General features: G+C 34.9%; 1 protein-coding gene across 1 annotated transcript in view; it reads right to left on the bottom strand.

The window, feature by feature from the left end:
- REPTOR (repressed by TOR) overlaps positions 1-21,496 on the bottom strand; it is a 53,151-nt gene that overhangs the window by 26,218 nt on the left and 5,437 nt on the right. Inside the window, exon 2 of the mRNA XM_089245219.1 lies at positions 3,887-5,068. Within this exon, the coding sequence (XP_089101345.1) occupies positions 3,887-5,042 (1,156 nt within the window). The 5' untranslated portion in view covers positions 5,043-5,068. The remainder of the gene's footprint in view (positions 1-3,886; positions 5,069-21,496) is intronic.

The raw sequence follows: 21,496 nt of genomic DNA, 5'->3' as shown, positions 1-21,496 counted from the left end.
ACAAAGGGCAAGATTTCATGACTAAGTCCAATGCTAGTTTGAAGTATAATTATTGTGATGCGCCTTGATGAAAATGCAAGTGGTGAGTAACTTTCAATTATTTCAACTTATGGCTGAAAGTTGTTTTCTTGCCTCCAAATACAAGAAGCTTATTTCTTTCAATGGGCCAAGGTGTCAAAACATTTAAAGCATCCAACACATGACTTTCATTTGAACAGATTTTAGGAAAAAACGGTCCTTTAACTGGACCAGATTGCAATAACAACCATAGGTGGCAGAACCTAGAGGCTGAGGCCATTTGAGCCCCACCCCCAATAAATTTTACAAGTGGGCTGAGCCCCCAATAATTTCTGGAAAAACAATGCAATGCTCCATCCCCTGCATATGTGCTTGAGTCCTGTATATACAGGATGGCCAGCAATTTTCAGCCTCCCCTCCCAATGTTTTTTTCATGTCCGTGCCTCTGGTGACAACACAAGTTAGATTTTATGAAGCCATAGACGAGTAACACAGCATTAGGGTGCGTCCAAAGCGAACAGCTTCTCGCATTATTGCTGCAGAAAAAAAGATTGTGAAAACTCATTAGGGCGGCCAGAGTGCACCCGCCTACCTGCTTTTACCTGCTTTAACCAGAATGAATTATTCCTTTTTCTCGCTTGACTGCCTCAGTGCTTGCACTTTAAAATGGATACTTTCCTCTAAGTATTTGTTTTATAGTGGAATAGTAAATCCAACAGAGTTTTTGTAATGATTAATTATCTTTATTACTAATTGTTGATTAATTATGATATAATAAAAGCAAAATATTTAATAAATAATTAATGATAATATTGAATCCAATGAAGTTCGTGGCAGTTAGTTGTTAATATTAATTGATAATTAATCATTAGTTTATTAAGGATAATTAATAATTATAGTGAATCCAATGAAGTTTTTGTGATGACTAATTTTGTTAATACTAATCGTTAATTAGTTATGACATGATAAAGCAAAATTGTTAATTAACATTCCAATGGAGATTTAGTTTTGCCATTAATTATTTAATTAATGATAAAACTAAATCCAACAGAATTCTGTAATGATTAATTGTAGCTTTTCTAATAGAAAATTATGACCATAAAAGCAAAATCGCTGATTAATCATCAATTTTAACTACAATTAGCAATTACACTAAATCCATTACAACTTCTCAAGGCCAGCCCTATTCACTTCATGGACATTCGTCATTCTTTCATGGTTTAATTTTATGATAAATATTATTGGTTGTCAACAAAAAACATAATAGATCCCCACGTGATGGCTCTATGATGCCAACTAATCAAGCAGGTGGAAGCTCTCGTCAGTGCACTATAACAGCGACTGGCTAGAATTGCGCAGGACCATCTCGTTTTCTGCAACTGCCATGGTTTAAGAGCTAAAGCGAGAAGCGGTGCACTATGGAAGTACCCTTATAGTCATAGTAAGAAACAAAAAGACTGGTACAAGATTCCATGAAAAGCTGGTTACATTTGGAGATGATAATTTTAGGAAGAAAATTCATCTCTGCCTTTACGAGGACTTGAACCCCTAGTCTATCATTTTTTTTTTCCAACTGAGCACAACTCAGGTCTATCGCCATAGGCAATTTACTACCTAGCGAGTTGTGCCGGAATTGTAAGGGTGTGTACCTAACAGTCTGAGTGGGTATCTAGTGTTGTGTATGATTTTTCAGTGCTGCCATCTATATCTCAGAAGTGAAGTGAGTGATGTGTAGTGACTGAATATTTGTACTGTTTGTAGGACTGCTGCTCTCTGTGGCGAGACTTTTTAATGGGGAGATCGGCTCGCATTTGCGCCTCAAAGTTGGGAACCACAGAAAACCAACTTCAGCCGACCACCACTGTGGCGACGGTAGGGCTCGAACCCGGGTCCCCACGATGCGAGTCCGTCACTATGACCACTCGACCACCACAGCGGCAGTCTACCATCTGCCAGATGAGTGTTATACCCCTAAGCTATGGAAACAGATGGAACTATGTATATATATATATATATGTTTAATGGCTCCATACATGGATGGTGGCAGCAATCAATCAATCGCTCGTGAATGACATTAGGCCACCAGATGGTGACATATATGTAAAGGAAGATATCCTTTCCATTTTCCAAGGAAGAAATGTTTCATATGTTTCCACAGTATAGGGGTAGAGCCCTCGTCCGGCAAACGAGAGACCAAGGTTCGAGTCCGTGTGGAGGCAGAGATGATTTGTTTGTCTTAAAATCATCATCTCTAGATATAGCTAGTCTTTCAAGGAATCTTGCATTAACAAGTGGAGAGGACATATTCCTCTACAAAAAGACAGGTGTTCTAACAATTTGGTCCCAATTAACTAATATTTATATGTCTTTGTTGTTAGTCTCACGTATCAAATAACTTGTTACTGTAGTTAGGGGGCGGCTTAAACGAGAGTGCACACGGGCATCAGGTTGTAAGGGGAGGCAGTGTTTGGATTCCGAAATGTTTAAAAATTTCCAACAGTAAAAATTCACATAACATCACACTTTCGAGTCATACATTAACGACGAAGATGTTGAGAAAACTTGGGGGAACAGACAGAGCATGGGACCGTAATATCAGAAACAATAATACAATCTACCAGTGGGCGGCTCGAGACATGATCTACACATGTTCAGGACTTATTTTTGGCTCCTGTTTATCCCCTCCCTTTCTTCCATGGCCGTCTTAAAATCATCCTGGGCCCCCCGGGCAAAGTGATTCCTCTGAGAACCCCCTTGCCAGACATGTTTACTTTCAAAAATTCAAACCACATCTCATATTTAGGATCGCCCCCCCCCCCCCACTGCCCACTGAGACCTCCAGACCGTGATCGCATCAGCCCATGCATTAAGACAGCATTGCCTCCCTCACAATTTGTCCAAATTTATCTCAACAATTCTAAAGGGAATTTTTTTTTTTCGTCCTTTCATCTCAGATTTGGCGCCCATCCAAGAGGGACAGAAATCATACTCAATTTTTTTTTGGTCGATGAACTTTTTTCACCCATTCACATCGGATTTAGTGTCCTTCTTGAGTGGCACATGGACCAATAGCCATCCCATATTCTATCACAAGTATCAAGTGTGCATTCTGAGATGCCCTCATCTAGTATTTTTTCCAAACTGTCAAATGAAGGCCAAGGGAGAATTTGGCTTCTTACTTGTCCGGCCCCTGGAGCACCAGAAACACTTTTGAAATTAACTTCTTAATAAAAATCCCCTCATTATAACATAGTCTTTGAGCTTAGCCAAAAGGCTGAAAAGCGATCACCTCAATGTACATCATCTTTACAAGATAAGTGTGGGATGATAGCACACAAATAAGTAAACTGTCAAAAACCTCAAAAGTTTTGAGGATAAAGTTATCTGTCATCATTAAGAATGGCAAACTGATTCTGGACCAAAAAACAGAAAAATCTTCTTCAAAAGCCGGACATATGGTCACGTACATTTTGCTAAAATTGCAAAATTGAAATTGAAAATTGAAATTTAAAAAAAAAAAAAAATTTAAAAGCCAGACATATGGTCACGTACATTTTGCTCGGTCAATGGTAGTGTGCGGCTTTGTTCTTAAAAAAAAAAATCAGGTCTATCTCAAGGTCCCCATGGCCGAAGTCCTGTAAACCTTTCACCAGTGTCATCTTTTTGGGGTGGCACATGAGGCTTTGCACTCATGGGGCAGGTAAGCTCGAGCCGCCCCTGACTGTTGTGGTGAGAAACCAGAGAAAAAGAGACCATCTTCCCTCCCATTACACATGAATTTTGAAGAATGCCTCATAAGAGTTATAGTAAAATATGAACTAATTAAGCTACAACTATTATGTAATGTTTTCTTTAAAAAAGAAATTACCTTCATCAGATGAAAAGTCGTCTTCTTCTTCTCGATCTGAATCATCAAAATAACTTCCACTTTCATCATCATTAGACAATGACAACGATGAAAACTGGCTCAATGACTTCTCTGCGCTTCTTCGCCCAGTTGATGATGTACTAGGAGATTCTGTCTTGATGCCCTCTGCACGACTTATGCAACCCTCTGATGGAGCAGAAGAAGATAGAATCGCAGTAGCAGAACCACAATTCTCTGAATAAAAAGTCTTTATGGGGCTCTGGTTGCTACTTGCTAATAGGAAACGACTGTCCACACTTAAGCTTTCGGGTCTTGGAACAAAAGAGTCAGAAGCCGGACTGTTTTGAGGGCACAGGAGGAGTCTCTCATCACATGTGCTAAGATACTGTGGACAGCTCATCATTCTTGATGGGACAGGGCAACTTGAAGACAGCATTGGCTGACCTCTTGGCTCAGAATAATTTGGTATGGGTATGTTGTTCATGTTACTGATATAAATACTGCTGCTGCTTGAAGCAGCATGAACAGGACTCGTAAAACTGCCTTCACTGAGGGGCATGCTTTTTGATAACATATCTGAAGTCATCAAATATCCAGAATCATCAGAAAGGAAGCTACCATCACCGGAGCATTCAAATATGTTGTCGCTACAGTTTAGCTCAGCAAGAGTAGGATTTCGAATAAGATCTGACTCTTGAATTTGTGAAAGATCATCTTTTGTCATGGAATTGTCTTGCATAAGATAATCCTGTATATCTGCAATATCCCGTTCTACTAATGCATCTGGAGAAACTCTGCATGTATTGTCCAAATCCTGATTGCAATAGAAAGTCTCTCCATCCCAGAAAGTAAATGATTCCAGGGGGTCGTTCTCATCCATAGGTACTTGCTCAGAGGATGTGGCATACATGGCTCCTTCAACATTAAAACTAGGTGTTCCAACAGCACCAGCAGAATACTCTTCACATGTTGGATTCATCGTTACTTCAGTTTTAACATTACCTATAAGAGATCTGTTAATGAAATCTGTTTGTTGAACTGGTGGAGACTGTTGCTCATAAAGTACATTGGGTGAAGCAACAGATGACCAATCAATTAGAGCAGTCGCCAACTGTGAGAAGTCGTCTGAATCCATTTTGATGATTGTTGAAGACATTATCGCCCTTATTAGTCATCGGAAAGCTTAGGAATCAGAAAAAAAATGAATAAAAAATATTAAAATATCATACTTGTGTAAAAAATTTTAAATTCTAGCAGGCAAAACAGAATTGTACTCTTTACCAGCAAGATTCATGTCAAAAATTAAATTTATAAATTTAATAACAGTGGTTGTAAAGTTAAACTCAGCTGTAGCAGACCAGGTTGGCTTATAGCAAAGAATTGGATACAATGGAAAAACCATATTCGTTCCCTTCCGATTTCCTATATATGCATTGTTATTTTGTATGATTTCTCCAAACCTCAGAAAATATGAGCAAAAAAAAAAAGAAGCTGTAATGAACCCTTTAGGCAGCTATGACGAGATATCTCATCTCCATAAAAGCCTCCTATTTTAACATTGACAAGTTTGGATATTTTGTAAAACTGATTTCTCAATGGAAAACTTTTCCCTATACCCTTTAATTTGCACCTTCTGAAAATTGGGAGAACGCCTACTTCCTTAAAAAAGATATGGCGTTTTGAAGAGTAGTTTGACAGGATTAATGATTTCTAACAGCCACTTATAAAGGGTTAAGATATCATCAGTTAGTTTCTTTAAATTTTTGTTAAGTCTTCCCTTTTTTCAACTGCACATCAGTATCTTAGCTTGAAAATGAAAATAGATTACTGATACCCTCACATTACTATAAAATGTTCTATTATCTTTGTCTCCTCCTCATGAGCAAAGATATGGAAGGCAATGCCTCCCTCCCAGCATCAATGAACAAGCTGACTGATCTTCCCTTTCCCCAACTTTTCAAGTCTATCTCGATCTATGTGCAGTTCCTTTCCTTTTTGTCTTTTTCTACAAAAAGTCTTTATTTAACACTAGAATGACAGAAGCAGTCATGCTGACCGCAAAGATACTTTGACATGCGATTACACCCAAACTGTTCATCTCAGATTGTTGAAACTTTCTGACCATTCTCATCTTGTTAAGGCACTGAAATTCCTAAAATATAAGTGTTCTAGGTTAAGTTCAGTGGTAAAATGAAGTTCTACCTAGAACAACAGTAGCAGTAATTTTGACCGCTCTAGAGATATTAACTAATAAGATTGAAACACATGCTGAAATAGACAGTTCTTATTGAACATCAATATTGAGGGAACAGGTATTCTATCGTGGTGTTTGCTTTTCTCCAATGCCCATTTTGTACCATTCAAAGATAAACTTTTGAAAAAGCTTGTCATCATACGTTGTTCAATTCATTCAGTGTTTCTATAGATCTTTACACTTTTTCTGCCTTGCATTCAATAGTATATGCCACATGATGAAAGAATCTTCATTTTTATGGTTTCACTCATGAAAAGGGTTAAATCGTGGCCTAGGGCCAAGATGATTCTTATCCTTTTTTTATTTCTTCTCCCTATCAGCCGGATGATGTGGGGAGAGGTCATTATTCGACCATACATACTTTCGATCAAGCAAAAAAATAATTCTACAGTTGGTAAGCGCAGAAAATCTAGGTCTTGAGTACCAAAATTTAAATTGCGGACAAAGGAAATTTCTGCCAGAAATTTTAAAATTTTATTACTCTACTAATAAGTGTCATTGATATTTTTGACAAAATGAATTCATTAAGATCGGCATCGAAGAGCTGTTTTGTGTATGCATTTTACATTGCTCAAGGCTTGGGGGGGTTGAAAGCTCTATTCACAGTTTCTTCATCCTGCACACATGCAATCTTTCCGCAAATTTCTCAAGGGTATTATACTTCAAACCTTATCAGTGCACTGCAAAGTGAAAATGAAGCCACAAATTACAAGAGCTCAAAAAATCAAAGTCAAACCTCTTTTTTAAAGTGATGAAACACAGGATTAGTCTTTGTCATAACAAGCCCTATTGTAAAAAATTCCAAAAAACATCTTTGGTCATGAAGGAGGATTTATTGCAAAATACAAACACAAGGCCAAAACAGACAAAATGCCCAACCAGATGGCTGATAAGAGATGCTCATGACCAATATGATGTGGAATACATATCTAAACAATACGAAAAATACAGCAACCTAATAAGAGCAATAAAAAACCAATAACTATGATGAAATATAAACATACTGCCAATAAAAAATTGTGGTTCTCTTATCTAAGTATGAATAGCTTTTCGGTTTATTTCAATATGTTTATCCTACTTCTTTTTAAATGTGTCAATTGTTTTAGAGTTCCTGACCCATGGAGGTAAGCTATTTCATTTATTAACAACTCTATTAGAGGAAAAACTCTCTGCAACACCACACCACCTACAATTGTCCCTTACCAAACAATACTGGTGTTCCCTTATCAAAGCCCTTGATTGACAATGTATTAATATTTTCTTTCCATTTTATCCATCCCATTGAAAATTTTAAGCACTTCAATCATATCCACCACCAAAGCTCTTTGATAAAACGTGAAAAATTCAAGCAATACCGGTTGCATTCGCTTGAATGCAACCAATGTGCCTATTGGTTGAATTTTCAGCTTTTATAAAACTTTATAGTGTGATCCCGGCCTTAAGCCCAGATTGCACTATAAAAATTTTACAATAATTCTCTTAAAAATGTAACCAATAAGCTGATCGGTTGCATTTGCTTGAATGCAAACAATAAATTTATTGGTTGCTTTTTTCAAGTTTTATAAAATAACTTTCATAAACCTTTTAGAGTGAAATCCCATCCTTAGATTAGTCACTTCTGAAATTTCACTTTTTTTTAGTTTATGGACTCAATATTGTGTAAAATATACTTGTAGGTATCGGGGGGACCACCAAAACTATTCAAGTACTTAGGGCCTTCAAGCATCTTAATTCGGCGGTGAGTGAACACCGTATGTGGATAACGTTGTTTAATAAAAGTATTTTTTTAAAGTATAAAAAAATTAAAACAAAAATAAATATTTAAAATAATTAATAATATTTATATTTTTTAAAATAATTTTAAACATTTAAAAAGAAAAAAATTAACATTTTATTAGTTAAATTTAAAAAGTTATTAAAGTATTTAGTCAATTAAATATTCGTAATGAATTACAGAACAGTTTATAATATTGGTCACGTCAGTGGCTGTTGTTGGCAGCTTTTATTGTATAAAATTATAAAGTATGGACAAAAGGCAGTTAAAGATGCTATATCTCCTTCATCTCAGAAGAAAACTGAGGGATAGACATATGTGGGTACATCCTATTGATGAACAGGGACCTTCATATGGTGTTTTTAAGGGTATTTATGGCAAATAATTAAAAAAAAAATTCAGTGTAAAATCATCTTTAAAAGTAACCAAAGATGCGGACGAATTCACTCCCCATTCGCATCATGTGAATAGCTCTGAATAACCTAATTGTCAAAAGTTGTATGTGCGGATACGGAGCCCGCACATAGGTTTTGACACATGCGGGCGACATCCGACCTGCATCAGTATTATCATTAACTAACCCACATTTTCATCTATGTGATCTAGAAGTAAAAAACCTGACTTAAGTCTATCGAAAACCTCCCAGACACCTCGCCTACTCAGGTGAATCCCAACAAAGCCACCTATAGGTGAATACAGAAAGCTCCAGAACGTGACCCCAAGTGAGGAGCAAATGTCCATCAGGCCTAAGTTGAATTTGTGGATCCCGCTTCTATACCCCCCCCCCCCACTACTCCTTGGCAGTACTGGAATCAGTGCCACATCTGAACCCCCTTTCGAGCAGATAATAGTAAGTCCCGGTATTCTGACAGACTCACTAATATGCACTCCAACCTGATTCCTTCCCACCCACAGAACTTTCGATGAAAAAGGTCTCAAACGCTGCTAATCTCCCCTGCAGGAAGACAACTGCTCAAAACCCAAAAATCCCTACACCCTCAGTTCCCTACCTAATCATAGAAATGCCGATAATTATACCTCATCTTTCTATCCTTATACCCCTCTACCTCATCCTCAACCACTCCCCACAACTGTCGTTGTTCGTTGAGATTGCTTTTTCTGTCATGATCACAATCCCCCTCCTCCAACATATTATTCTAAAAATCCCATTTCATAAATTTATAATCTTGATAACAAGTCTGTTTCTTTCTTTCTCTTGCTTAGGAATTGTAAGACATGCACCCTTTTTTTATATATACTGGGTGTCCTGTAAGTGCTAGCATGGCCTTTATCTCATCAACCGTCCGTCATAGAGATATGATTTCAATTTAAAAAATGCTCAACAAGGGTTCAAAAATTACCCTGTACCAGTTTTGAGAGTGAAAATACAGTGTGTAACAAATTTTAAAAAATCTAAATTTTTATGCGGTTCCCCTGCGCTATAACTTTGAATTAAAAAGTTGTTGCCCTGTCTCTCTTGATGCCAACAAAAAAAAAATCCCACGTTTCTAACTCACAGAGATATTCAAATTAAAAAAAAAAAAGAAATGTGGGAAAGAACAGTGTTAAATGCAGGTAAAACAGGTTTTCCACATTTAATGGCGCAACATTTTGCAATAAGTGCATTGCAATAAATTGTACGTATCTATATAAAAAAAGTGTGCATCTTACGATTCCCAAGCAAGAGGAAGAAAAAAACTAAGACACGATTTTAAATGTATGAAGTGTGAATTTTAGAATAATATGTCGGGGGAGGGGGGGGGGTTTGCGATCATGACACTTTTACAACAGGTTGCTCTGTTATACCTGGGCCCTCCAAAATTCTAACTCTCTCCTGCAATGCTTCAACCTCAAGCTGCAATCTCGCCCTCTCCAAACAACTCTTACATTCGAAACTATGGCTACTATCCCTGTAGTTCAGGGAAACCTCCCGTCATAACCCCTACACAACACTAATCGAGGGCGAACCATACTAATACTAAAGCTAAATAAACAACACTTATAAAGATAAGAGAAAGAGAGTTGCTAACAATGAATTAAAATAACCTAAGATACTGAAGCAAATCTACGAGAAAATTAAAAGTAAATATTATTAAAATTATAATAAAATCACGAGGGAAATCTAGTTGGCCATCTGCAGATACTGTTATTGGAATTACATAAATATCGGGACAGAGTTATCCACACACGAACAGTTTTTAAAACAAATACAAATGTTTATTTTTTGTGCAAAAAACTTTTTCCCCCTCATACTCCTTTAGTTTTGAGCACTTGGACTAAACAAAGAAAATGTACACCAGTCAGAATTACTCACACAGTTTGAAGAAAAAATGCCATGTTAGTATTAGACTGTATATACGCTGAAAAATTATATTTATTTTTGTTGAAGGACCTTCATGGTTTGGTGGCAAAAATTGTTATTATTCATTATTTTGGTTTTCTCAAAAAAAATATGAATAAATCAGTTAATAATATGAACCAAGTAAAGACCAAGAAAATCTGCGTAAATTTTATTAAATAAATACATTTTCTCTTTTTTTTTCCAATGGAAAGTTTTACCAGTGAACAGTAATCATGATAGTTTTGAACAGAGAAAACTGTACTTCACTTTCACCCTTCGAAACACCCAGTTTTCTTTATGATAAATATAGATAATTACTATAAAGTAAATATAGATAAAAATAAATCTATAATATAGATAAAAATAAATATATAATATAGATAAAAATAAATCTATAATACAGATAAAAATAAATCTATAATATAGATAAAAATAAATCTATAATATAGATAAAAATAAATCTATAATATAGATAAAATATAGATCTATAAAATAGATAAAAATAAATAATTAACCAAATTGAGTTTTGATATTGAAACATCAGAAAAAAAATAAAGATCAAGTGAAGTTCTCCCCCCTTCCCACAAAACTTTGAAAAACCAGACTATATATAGGCTGTATATGAGAGTGAGGGGGGCTATTCCAAAAATATATGGACTGATGGATTCAGAACTGAAGTTGTTAAAGGATTCAGTTTGACATCCCCCTCCTCAAATAGCGCAAGCATTTCTATACCCATACCCAGTAATGTACTAACTTTAACCACTTTACAATCAAGATCAAGAACATAATATTCCTAATACAGTCGAATCCTGTCATAACAAACTACAAGAGACTGGGAAAATCACTTTGTTTTAACAAAATTTTGCCATAAAGGAATTGAGGAATCAGAAACCAAAGTCCTCACAGGAAGCTCCAGAACTTTAACATTTCTTAACCCTAAATCGTGAATCAAAAAATCTCAAAATGAGTTTTAAGTTAAGAGCAAATAATGAACTAGGTAGAAAATCCAGCTTCCTTCAATAGACGATACTGTAGAACCTCCAATGCATTCAGATTAAGCAACCTAATTTTTTAAATGTGCATTTTCAATGATACATATGAGGGAATACCCTGACCATAGTTCCTGTCCTGTGTGATGCAAATTAAGTAGCCTGGTACTTCTAGCTGGAGGTTGAGGGCTCCAAAATATCTTGCCATTCTTTCTTTCAAACGGAACACAACTCAGGTCTATCACCATCCATGGGCGATTTACTACCTAGTGAGTTGTGCCGGAAGTGTAACTGTGTGTGTACCTAACAGTCTGAGTGTTGTGTTTGATTTTTCAGTGCTGCCATCTACATTTCAGAAGTGAAGTGAGTGATGTGTTATGATTGAATTAAATTTGTAGGTCTGTTGCTCTCTTTGACAAAACTTTTTTAAAGGGGAGATCGGCTTGCATTCGCACCTTGAAGTTGGGAATCACCAAAATATCTTGCCTAGGCCCATAAGCACTGGAACCTGAGGGCTGAGGTTGTTTGAGCCGACCCTCCAATAATTAATGAATACACAATGCAACATACTACTCACCCTCCTATCCTACATAAAGGCTCGAGTCTGTATAAACAGGACAACTGGAAACTTTTAGCCCCCCCCCCCCCCTTATTTTCAAATACCCCATACAAGACCATTGCAGTAGCTCTGCATGCGAGCTGAGATTATACATAAATTAATGATCTAACAAACAAATGAAAACAATTTTTTGTGAGAGCAATTTTTTGAAATTTTATAAATACAAGAAAATTAATACGATGCTTAGACCAGGGGCACACCCCTTAGGCTGTGCTCATAGTGGAGAAAGGAGGTACAAGTTACAAAAATTCCGACAAGGAAGAAAAAATGCATAGCGGTGGAAGAAGAGAAAATGACCCGAGGGGTTCTGAAATGAAAGGGTGTGATGATGATGATCCCTCTGCAGAAGAGGGAAACAAAAAAAAGGGGGAGGAAACAGGCCAATCAGCAGATAGCGAAAATCAACAGATAAAGGTGAAAACAAATATGTTCTTTGCACTCTTGCAACTCCTTGAGTGACCTCTTTCCTCTTTCTCTCACTGCTCCGGTATGTACGGTGTAGAACAAAATACAATTGTTTCTAGTCTCCATTATGCATGCACTCCCATACCTCTTGGTTACCTCACTAAGTGCTACCCCCCCCCCCGATCAACGTTTATCGGTGGCTCCCTAGGGCAATTTAACAAAGAACCTCTTCGAAAAATCTTCGACAAAGGTTTTTCGAAGTCTGACAGTCTGTGGAGCACAGTTTGAGAACCCCTGGTTTAGACCATAGTTCCCCAAACTTTTTATTCTATCACGCCCCCTCCTCTAAAATTTTTTCCTCATCACCTCCAACTCAAACCAACACATAGGATCCTGTACTAAACCCATATATCTTCTACCACCCCTGCTGGACTATTTCAATAGCCCCCGGGACAATTCTATCGTCGCCGATATTGCCCACTTCTTTGAAACACTGGTGATTAAAATAGTTATTGGCTTGAAGCCTCTTATTCTAATATTTTCTCTGTTCCATAGAAATATCTATTCATGTCCCAGATATTTTTCATCAAAATGGGTTCAGTCCTCCATTTCCGATACGGATAGTGCCATAATCTTATTGCATGGGACCACCTAGGCAACGCCGGGTGGGGGGGGGCAGTGAGGTACAGGGAGAACTTTGCCCGGGCGCCCATAAAGCTCAAATACAAATCAACACTACAACAGGAAAAATGCCCAACGAGGTGGATGAGACGGCCCCGGATATGGAAGGTTCTACTGCATAATCTTTTCAGTTTTTCTTCAATTAACTAAGCTTATGACACACTCTCTTCATTTGCAAATGAGCAAGACTTTATCTCCCGGGTCAAATCTAGTGGGGCGAGAGTAACGACAACATTAGAAACGCAAAAGTTTGGACTTCGAACGGCACTCAAATAACGCATAATTTTTTTTTACTCTTTTATCAACACCATACACAGTTTCCACGATATTTTTATCGGTCTTTCCAAATCTATTTTTAAAGCTCAATTTTAGCATGAATCGTTGTCGATTTATTGGGTGTTGGATGACGGCTTTTTTCATTACGATGACTATTGTTATCTAACATCTCTTGAACACGTGCTCACACGTATTACGATTATTTTCATAGACGCATATGCTACATTTCGCGTCTATAATTAATTTGTCTGCCATGAACGTGTAACGATTATATAACATCACAAAATCTGACATCGTTCGTCGAATACGGCATATCTTCAGGCTTATTGATTTTTGACCGTTTCCGTTTTGAGCATTCCGGGGTATAACAGTAATTATAGCGGTGTTACTGAATCGCCGCCTCTGACATCTCATATAGAGGCGTGAGACCTTCAGTCATGCCCCTTCCTCACCCATGGAAGGCCACGAGATATTCACAAAATTCTTCTAATCTGATTTCCAGGGTGCCGTGGATGTGGAAAAATTGAGAATCCCTACATCATTTGACCCAGACGTGGTAGGACTATGGTCCCCCCCCCCAACTCCTGAAGGACGACTCTAGGATGAGATTTTTTGAGGGCCCCAAAGCCAGATTTTCACGTGTCCCTTTATTTTGAATTTATAGCGTGAAAAACAAAAAAATGATGAAAATCGTTCCGGGCCCCAGGGCTGGAGCATTGTCAGTCCTACCCTTTTAGAGGTCCATGGGTCACCAAGTGAAACCACTTGTTTATACCAGAAAAACAGAAACTAGATGGTATGTGGAGATGTTGATTTTACTTGTCAGGCAAGTGAATTTTTCTTTCCAATAATCATCATCTCTAAATAACATCCAGTTTCCTGTATATCTTGAATCCAATAACAAAAAACCTCTGGGAAATCACCAGAGCGACGTTTTATTTAGAGTAAAGAAATCCTCCAGTTTTAAAACAAACATCAGTTATGATCAACACAACAAACGCGAAGTGAAAGCAAGCTTCTGGGAATTGGAAAGGAAAAAAAAAAAAGATTTCGAAACATTAGAGAGAGGTTTGATGTTTTTTCTCTAGTTTCAAAAGAGAAGAAGCATTGGAAATGCCTCAAAGTGCATTATCATAAATGTTATCTGCTGAACAACCTTGAAAAATCTAAACGAAGTCAGCTGACTTGGAGGTCGACCGCAGAAAAATATACAAATATAAAAGAAGAATACTGAAATGGGGGGGGGGGAGAAATTCTGCAGGGCAAAGGTAGCTGCTGCCACTACAAGAGGATGAGGAGGAGACAAGCCTTTAGTTGGCAAATAGCCAAGCAAACAGATTACATTTTACTCTTTTTTCCCCATTGCAAAGGCTTGTTTACAGTTACATAACCAGCTCAGAGAAAAGGCGATAGTACTGAGAGTAAAGGAATTCGTAAACGAATAAAGAGGGACTACTACAATGGCGCCTGATGAGCGCCATGGAATGACCCAAAAAAAAAAAAACCACTTTCAATGTAAACACGGGAGACGCCTTTCCACTGTTCCAACTCAGGAAGGAAGTTTGATCCAATTTCAATCAGAATCTGATTTTTCTGGTTCTAAAGTATTTTTCTTTTCAACTCACAGACGGAAGTGCAGCATCGCATCGCTATTCGACCTAGAAGTTTTAAAATCTTTTTTAATGTTGCTGAAACCTGTAATTAAATCACTGGAATCAAATTCTTTTTTTAATTTTTGGGCGGGAACCACAGCCAGTTTTTTTTTTAATGTTTAAACATAGCCATGATTTTCACATGGCTATAACGAATGGAGCGAATTGGCTGCAACAGGTCACTGTATAGAGAGGCTCACATTAACTATCATCATAACGATCATAATCATAAACCGTATGCCAGGGCCGGAACTGAAGGGGGGGGGGATAAAATTTAGGGGCGACAGGTTTAGGTGAGAACAAAGAGCAACGTTATAAAATTATCGAATTTTAAAGTTGTGGGGGAATTCCTAGTTACGGCCCTGCCAATAACTACAATGTGTGCAGAAGCACCGACATGAAGAAAACATTGGGGAGGGTGGTTGAAAGTTACCAGTCCCCCAGTATATACGGGACTCGCGCCTGTATGTAGTATTTCATTCAAGCCCAACCCCTTACTTTCAGAATCAGTTCAGATAGATAATAAGCATTCATCATGTTTTCAAGAAATTAAAGAGTTCCCTAACAAAAGTGGGATCAGAACGACTACACTTCCTCCTGTCCAAAGAACAAAAATGTACACTTGTCTAAAAATTCTGTTTTAGCAGGGTTTTTCCATGTGAAAATAGACTAAATATGCATTCCTTTTCCATGTTAGACAGTTCCCTTATTAAAGATGTTTCTCAGGATTGAAAAAACATTAATTATCCACAAGATTATTTTTCTGTTCTATTCCAGATAGGTTTCCGTCTCATATAGGTTTTTTTTAAATTCAATTTTCAATTTTATTTATAAACACAGAAAATACAGATCAATACAAGTGGGAAAAAAATTGCAAAGAAGCCAAGAAGTGGCTCTTACAAGCAATCACATTTCTTTAGACCAGCGGTTCTCAACCAGTGCTCCGCAGAGCCCTTGGGGCTCCTTGTGTACTCTTCAGGGGCTCTGCGGCCGCTCGAGGAAAATAAAAAAAAAAACAGTAAAAAAAAATAATTATAAATATTTTTAACTAGTAAAAATAAATCAGTAACTTCGATGAATAATTAAAAAATTGGCCTACGGGGCTCCCCCATAGAATTTTTTTGCTTAAAGGGGCTCCGCGAGTAAAAAAATTTTGAGAACCGTTGCTTTAGACATTAGTTGTAAGCAGGGTCGGAACTGGGGTGGGGGGGGGGGGTGACTGCCCAAGGTGGAAAAATTTAGAGGTGGCAGTTTTAGGTGGGAACAAAGAACACCATTACAAAATTATCAAATTTTAAAGTTGTGTAGGGGTGGCAAAATAATGTTTGTCCCGGGCTGCAAAAATCCCATTTACAGCCCTTGTTGTAAGGATTTTGATCCAGAATTAGATAAAGTAATAATAAATGAGAGAAAAAGACAAAAACTCAAAAATTACAAAATACAAACATAGTTAATGGTGGCAATTCCATGCAGCAACATTAGTAATTGGAAAGAAACTGATCTGTTTTCTTTTCATTTTATTACAAAATTTTATTGAACTTAATCAAAAAGTAAAAAGAAAAATAAACAACAAATAAATAATAATAAGTTAAAAGGGTTATTTTATGAAGGTAGTCAGAAAAAATTAAAGTAACCCTGGCAAATGAAAAGTAACACGATTTAGAAAAGGGGGTTGGTAAATGTAAGTTTAAATATTACTAATTTCTGGAACCAAATAAAAATGGTTAAATCTTGGGAAAGATCTAAAGCTATTAATAGGTAAAGAAAATTGCTTTTTTTTTTCTTTTTTTTTTTTTTCAAAATAAGAAGATTTTAGAAAGTATATAAATGCTGCAAAGGGAGGATATTTAATGAAAGGTAAAGCTTGTGTGATGATGAACTATAGTTGCTGGTGATTAGTCTTTTCTGAATACAAACCAAAGGGCATGTAGATAAGTAATATATTCTCAGATCCTCAAATTGATAATCCATCATAAAGCAGATGAGAATGACAATAGGAGTAATATAATACCGAAAGAAATGAAGAGTTAATATATGATTTCAAGTGTAGTAGAATCTATATATATATTAGATATTATAGAATGAATATGCTGTATATGTGATTTTCATTTCAGGTTAGAATCGATTAAAACTCCTAGGTAATGGTATTAATCTGCTCAAGATGAATACAGTCACAAGGGGTACGGAGACAGTCAAATTTGTGAAAGATAAGATTAAAGCTTTGTGTTGAACATCTGTTGCAAAGAAAAATTAATGAAAATTTGGTTTTAGAACTATTTCATTTGAGGCAGAAAACCAATTTCTGATTTAAATTAAGTTACTGTTAATAATGTTAGTCAGTGAATGGTAGTCTTTTGCCTTATAAATGAAAACTGTATCATTGGCACATGTTATAATTTTGCCTGCAGAATTGAGATCACAGACATCATTAATGAAAACAAAAAAGCGCAAAGGGCTACGACGAATCAATAACTGAGGAGCATCTTGATTGATATCACAACGTTTCACATATTGTTGTGCATTAGTCAAATCACCCAGCCATTAAACCAACAGTCTCCGATTTCAATGATTTTTTTTATTTGTTGCTTTTACCAACCTTATTAACTGTGAGAAATATTATTTGCATATCTCTAAAACTTTTTGAGAAAAAAATGTTGAAATTTATCAAAAAATGATGCAGGGGTCATTCCATTTCAAATCACCCGACAAAATGCCATAATGACACCCATAGTCGCAGATTTCAATGATTTTTTTTTTATTTGTTGCATTTACCATCCTTATTAACCGTGTGAAATATTATTTGCATATCTCTAAAACTTTTTGAGAAAAAAAATGTTGAAATTTATCAAAAACTGATGCAGGTGACTTTTCCGAGGCTCAATTTTTAAGCGGCATTGTTTGAGAAAATAAATCATAACTTTTCCAATTTTCAATATATTCAAGTGAAATTTTCACTAAAGTGTTCACAAAAACATACAGAATATGAATAAAAATAATTCATACACTTACATTTGAAATTTACATGCAAAAAATTATGTAAACTTTGTTTTTGTGGAATTTCTCGATAGAAAAAATACAATTTTTCTAACTTATTTTTAGACCAGAGGCACAGCAGTTACCAAAACAACTTTTATTTTAAATTTCTTTTAAGTGTATGAAGTAAAAGACTGGAGAAAAAAAAATAATGGTTTTTTGATCGTTAGATATTTATTCTGACTCGCAACACAAAATTCATCGAAATAAGACTGGATCGCTCTGATTTCAAATCATTCAACTAAATACTGAAATGCAACCCATCATTCCAGATATTCCAATTATTATTTTTTATTTATTACTTCTACTATCCTTGTTGACCATGCAAAATTTCATGTACATATCTAAAAACTTTTTCAGAAACAAAAAATGTTTTCTAACCTCACAAATGACATCTCTTAGGCTATAATTTTCAATACATTCAAAAGAAATTTCCACTAAAATGCTCACAAAAAAATGCAGATTATGAATAGAAAAGAAAATTTAAACCTTAGAGGAAAAAAGTCATTTAAATTATATTCTTTTTGTAAAACACAATTTTTTAAACCTTTTTTTTGGATGCACCGCATGAATTTTCAATTTTTTTAAAATTTAATCCTATTAATATATTAAGAAGAAGACTGTAGAAGAGTAAACATTATTTTGACAGTTAATACATTTGAGTAACAAAACACAATTATACTTATATGACTACATTAATTATATTTGTACATTTTGACTTAATATAATGATTCATGCTTAGTAATAAGAAATTTGTATTTAATTTTTCATGTACGCTTATACATTTATTACAATATTCACTAAATTAAGTTTCATGGGTAGTTAATGCAATAATTCAAAATAATTAATAAATTTTGAAATTCTAGGATTAAATGAATTCATGAAATAATTAGAAATGTTAGTAATGTGTCAATAAGAGTTGTAATGCTGTAATGTGTCAAATAAGAGTTGGTGAAAAAAAAAGGTTTTTGGTTTAAATTCGTACTTACAATAAATTTATTTATTGTTGAATAAAATAATTTTTTAAATTAAACCTTCATGTTCAGATTCCAAATAATTAAAAGAATAATTAATTCCACTTTTAATTGATCTATAAATATTTCTTATGATGCAACAAAGGCAAACTTTTGCAATCTGATATTATATTTTTACATAAAGAACTATTTTGTATTTGAAAAATCCAGATATCATTATTATAAACTTGTATTGATTCATTGCATAAATTTTAAATTAAATTTGAAAAGAAATTCGAGTCTGTCCAATTGGACAGCATCAGACCTCCAAACACTATATGTTCCTGTTAAGATGTTTCAGACACAGATTACGATTACAATGTCTGATGTGCTACTTTTTAATTCACCAAATTGATCATGTGAGGACTAGTTCAAGCTTGTGAAAATATTTGGTAGGCTTCAATGTCTTAAAATTATTATAATGGCAAGGAACCAAGGAAAATAAAACAGTTTGGTATAGAGAACTTTAAAAGTGTTTTGTTAAAGATATAAAGGCAGGCTGTGAATCAGCAAAAGAAAGCAAAGAAAAAAAGAAGTTGTATTCTATGCTTCATTAAAAGAAATTAAGAATACTACTAATCAGGGATTAAGCTATGGTCACATTTTTTTGCAAAAAGCTAAAGAAAATCTTAGAATGCAAAAGAAGTAGACCCATATATATAGATGTACATTTATTTTGAAGTTTTTTTAACATGCTTAATTATAAAGTTATTTTACCAAAACAGTGTTAAATTTTTGTTTAATTACTTTGATTTTTACAGCACAAATTTTTCTTATGATAACACAATTTCCATTTGAGCAAAATATTTTATATTATTTTGGAATTCAAAGTAAAATGTTAGAAGACACTTGAAATTTATAGTGTTGGAAAAGAAACTGGATCTGACTGTCATAAAAAGTGTTATGCAAAAGTGAAAAATCTGTTACCCATTACATCATTGGACCCATCAGACATCAATCTTTTGATCTTGAGGAGTGGAGCAAGTTCTGAACATTTATCTACTGTGTGTAAGCATCATAGAGCTTTTTCTCTCAAAGAAGTATGAAATATACCCGAAAGCGTGCTTTAATCCTTTTAAATGTCATAAGAAAAAAATAACAAAAGGTTTAAGGATAGTAAACTTTTTTTTTCACGTATAAATGAAATAGATGGTTGTACAAAATCAATTCCAGGGCAAAAAATATACCATGCCTGTAGGGACAAAGTGAATATAAACATCAATAAAATAGGTGAAGTAACTGAATACTGTGAAGAGATGAACAGTGATAGTAATGTAGAAGTAAGTAACTTTGAAATGTCAATTACTAAACAAGAAGCACTTGAAGAAATAAATTCATCTCTACAGAACATATAAAAAAAAAAAGTCACCAATTAAACTTTATAGGGTAGCTCCACAGTGCAAGTCAAACAATGCCAAAAGAAAAGTTGAATAGCCTTTAACACTTTAAAATCAAAGGTTTATAAAGTTTTTGAAGAAGAATTACCAGAAAATGAATCTCAAAGCACACTTAATGAAGATATTAAACAGAAAGCAAATGATATGATTATTTTGATAAAGTTAATTAGGAATAAGACTCAATTTAACCATCACAATAAGGGGAAAACTGCAAATTTTAACTCTGGCCCCTGCTTCATGGAACAAGGAAAAAAATCTGTGAAGAGTTCAATGTCACTGAATATGCTGTGGGAAAAGCAGGAGAGCTTTTGTAAATGAAAAAGCAAAGGTGAGCCATTGTGTTCTTATAATAAAAAGAATCAAAAATTAAATTTCAATGATTTTTTGCAATCTAATTTTTTAATGCAAAGGTTTAAATTCTCTTTCCTAGTCATAATCTACATTTTGTGAGAGCATTTTAGTGGAAATTTCATTTGAATGTATTGAAAATCTGCAAAGTTATGATATATTTTCATAAATAATATTGCTTGAATGGGGTTAGCCTAAGAGACGTCATTTGTGAGGTTAGAAAACATTTTTTGTTTCTGAAAAAGTTTTTAGATATGTACATGAAATTTTGCATGGTCAACAAGGATAGTAGAAGTAATAAATAAAAAATAATAATTGGAATATCTGGAATGATGGGTTGCATTTCAGTATTTAGTTGAATGATTTGAAATCAGAGCGATCCAGTCTTATTTCGATGAATTTTGTGTTGCGAGTCAGAATAAATATCTAACGATCAAAAAACCATTATTTTTTTTTCTCCAGTCTTTTACTTCATACATTTAAAAGAAATTTAAAATAAAAGTTGTTTTGGTAACTGCTGTGCCTCTGGTCTAAAAATAAGTTAGAAAAATTGTATTTTTTCTATCGAGAAATTCCACAAAAACAAAGTTTACATAATTTTTTGCATGTAAATTTCAAATGTAAGTGTATGAATTATTTTTATTCATACTCTGTATGTTTTTGTGAACACTTTAGTGAAAATTGCACTTGAATATATTGAAAATTGAAAAAGCTGTGATTTATTTTCTCAAACAATGCCTCTTAAAAATTAAGCCTCGGAAAAGCCACCTGCATTTTTTTGATAAATTTCAACATTTTTTTTCTCAAAAAGTTTTAGAGATATGC

The sequence above is a fragment of the Pholcus phalangioides genome, unplaced genomic scaffold, assembly GCF_987345545.1.
Source record: "Pholcus phalangioides strain wild (caught in Gottingen) unplaced genomic scaffold, Ppha-v1.0 ptg000015l_1, whole genome shotgun sequence".
NCBI lineage: Eukaryota > Metazoa > Arthropoda > Arachnida > Araneae > Pholcidae > Pholcus > Pholcus phalangioides.
This window is presented reverse-complemented; position numbering and strand designations above follow the sequence as displayed.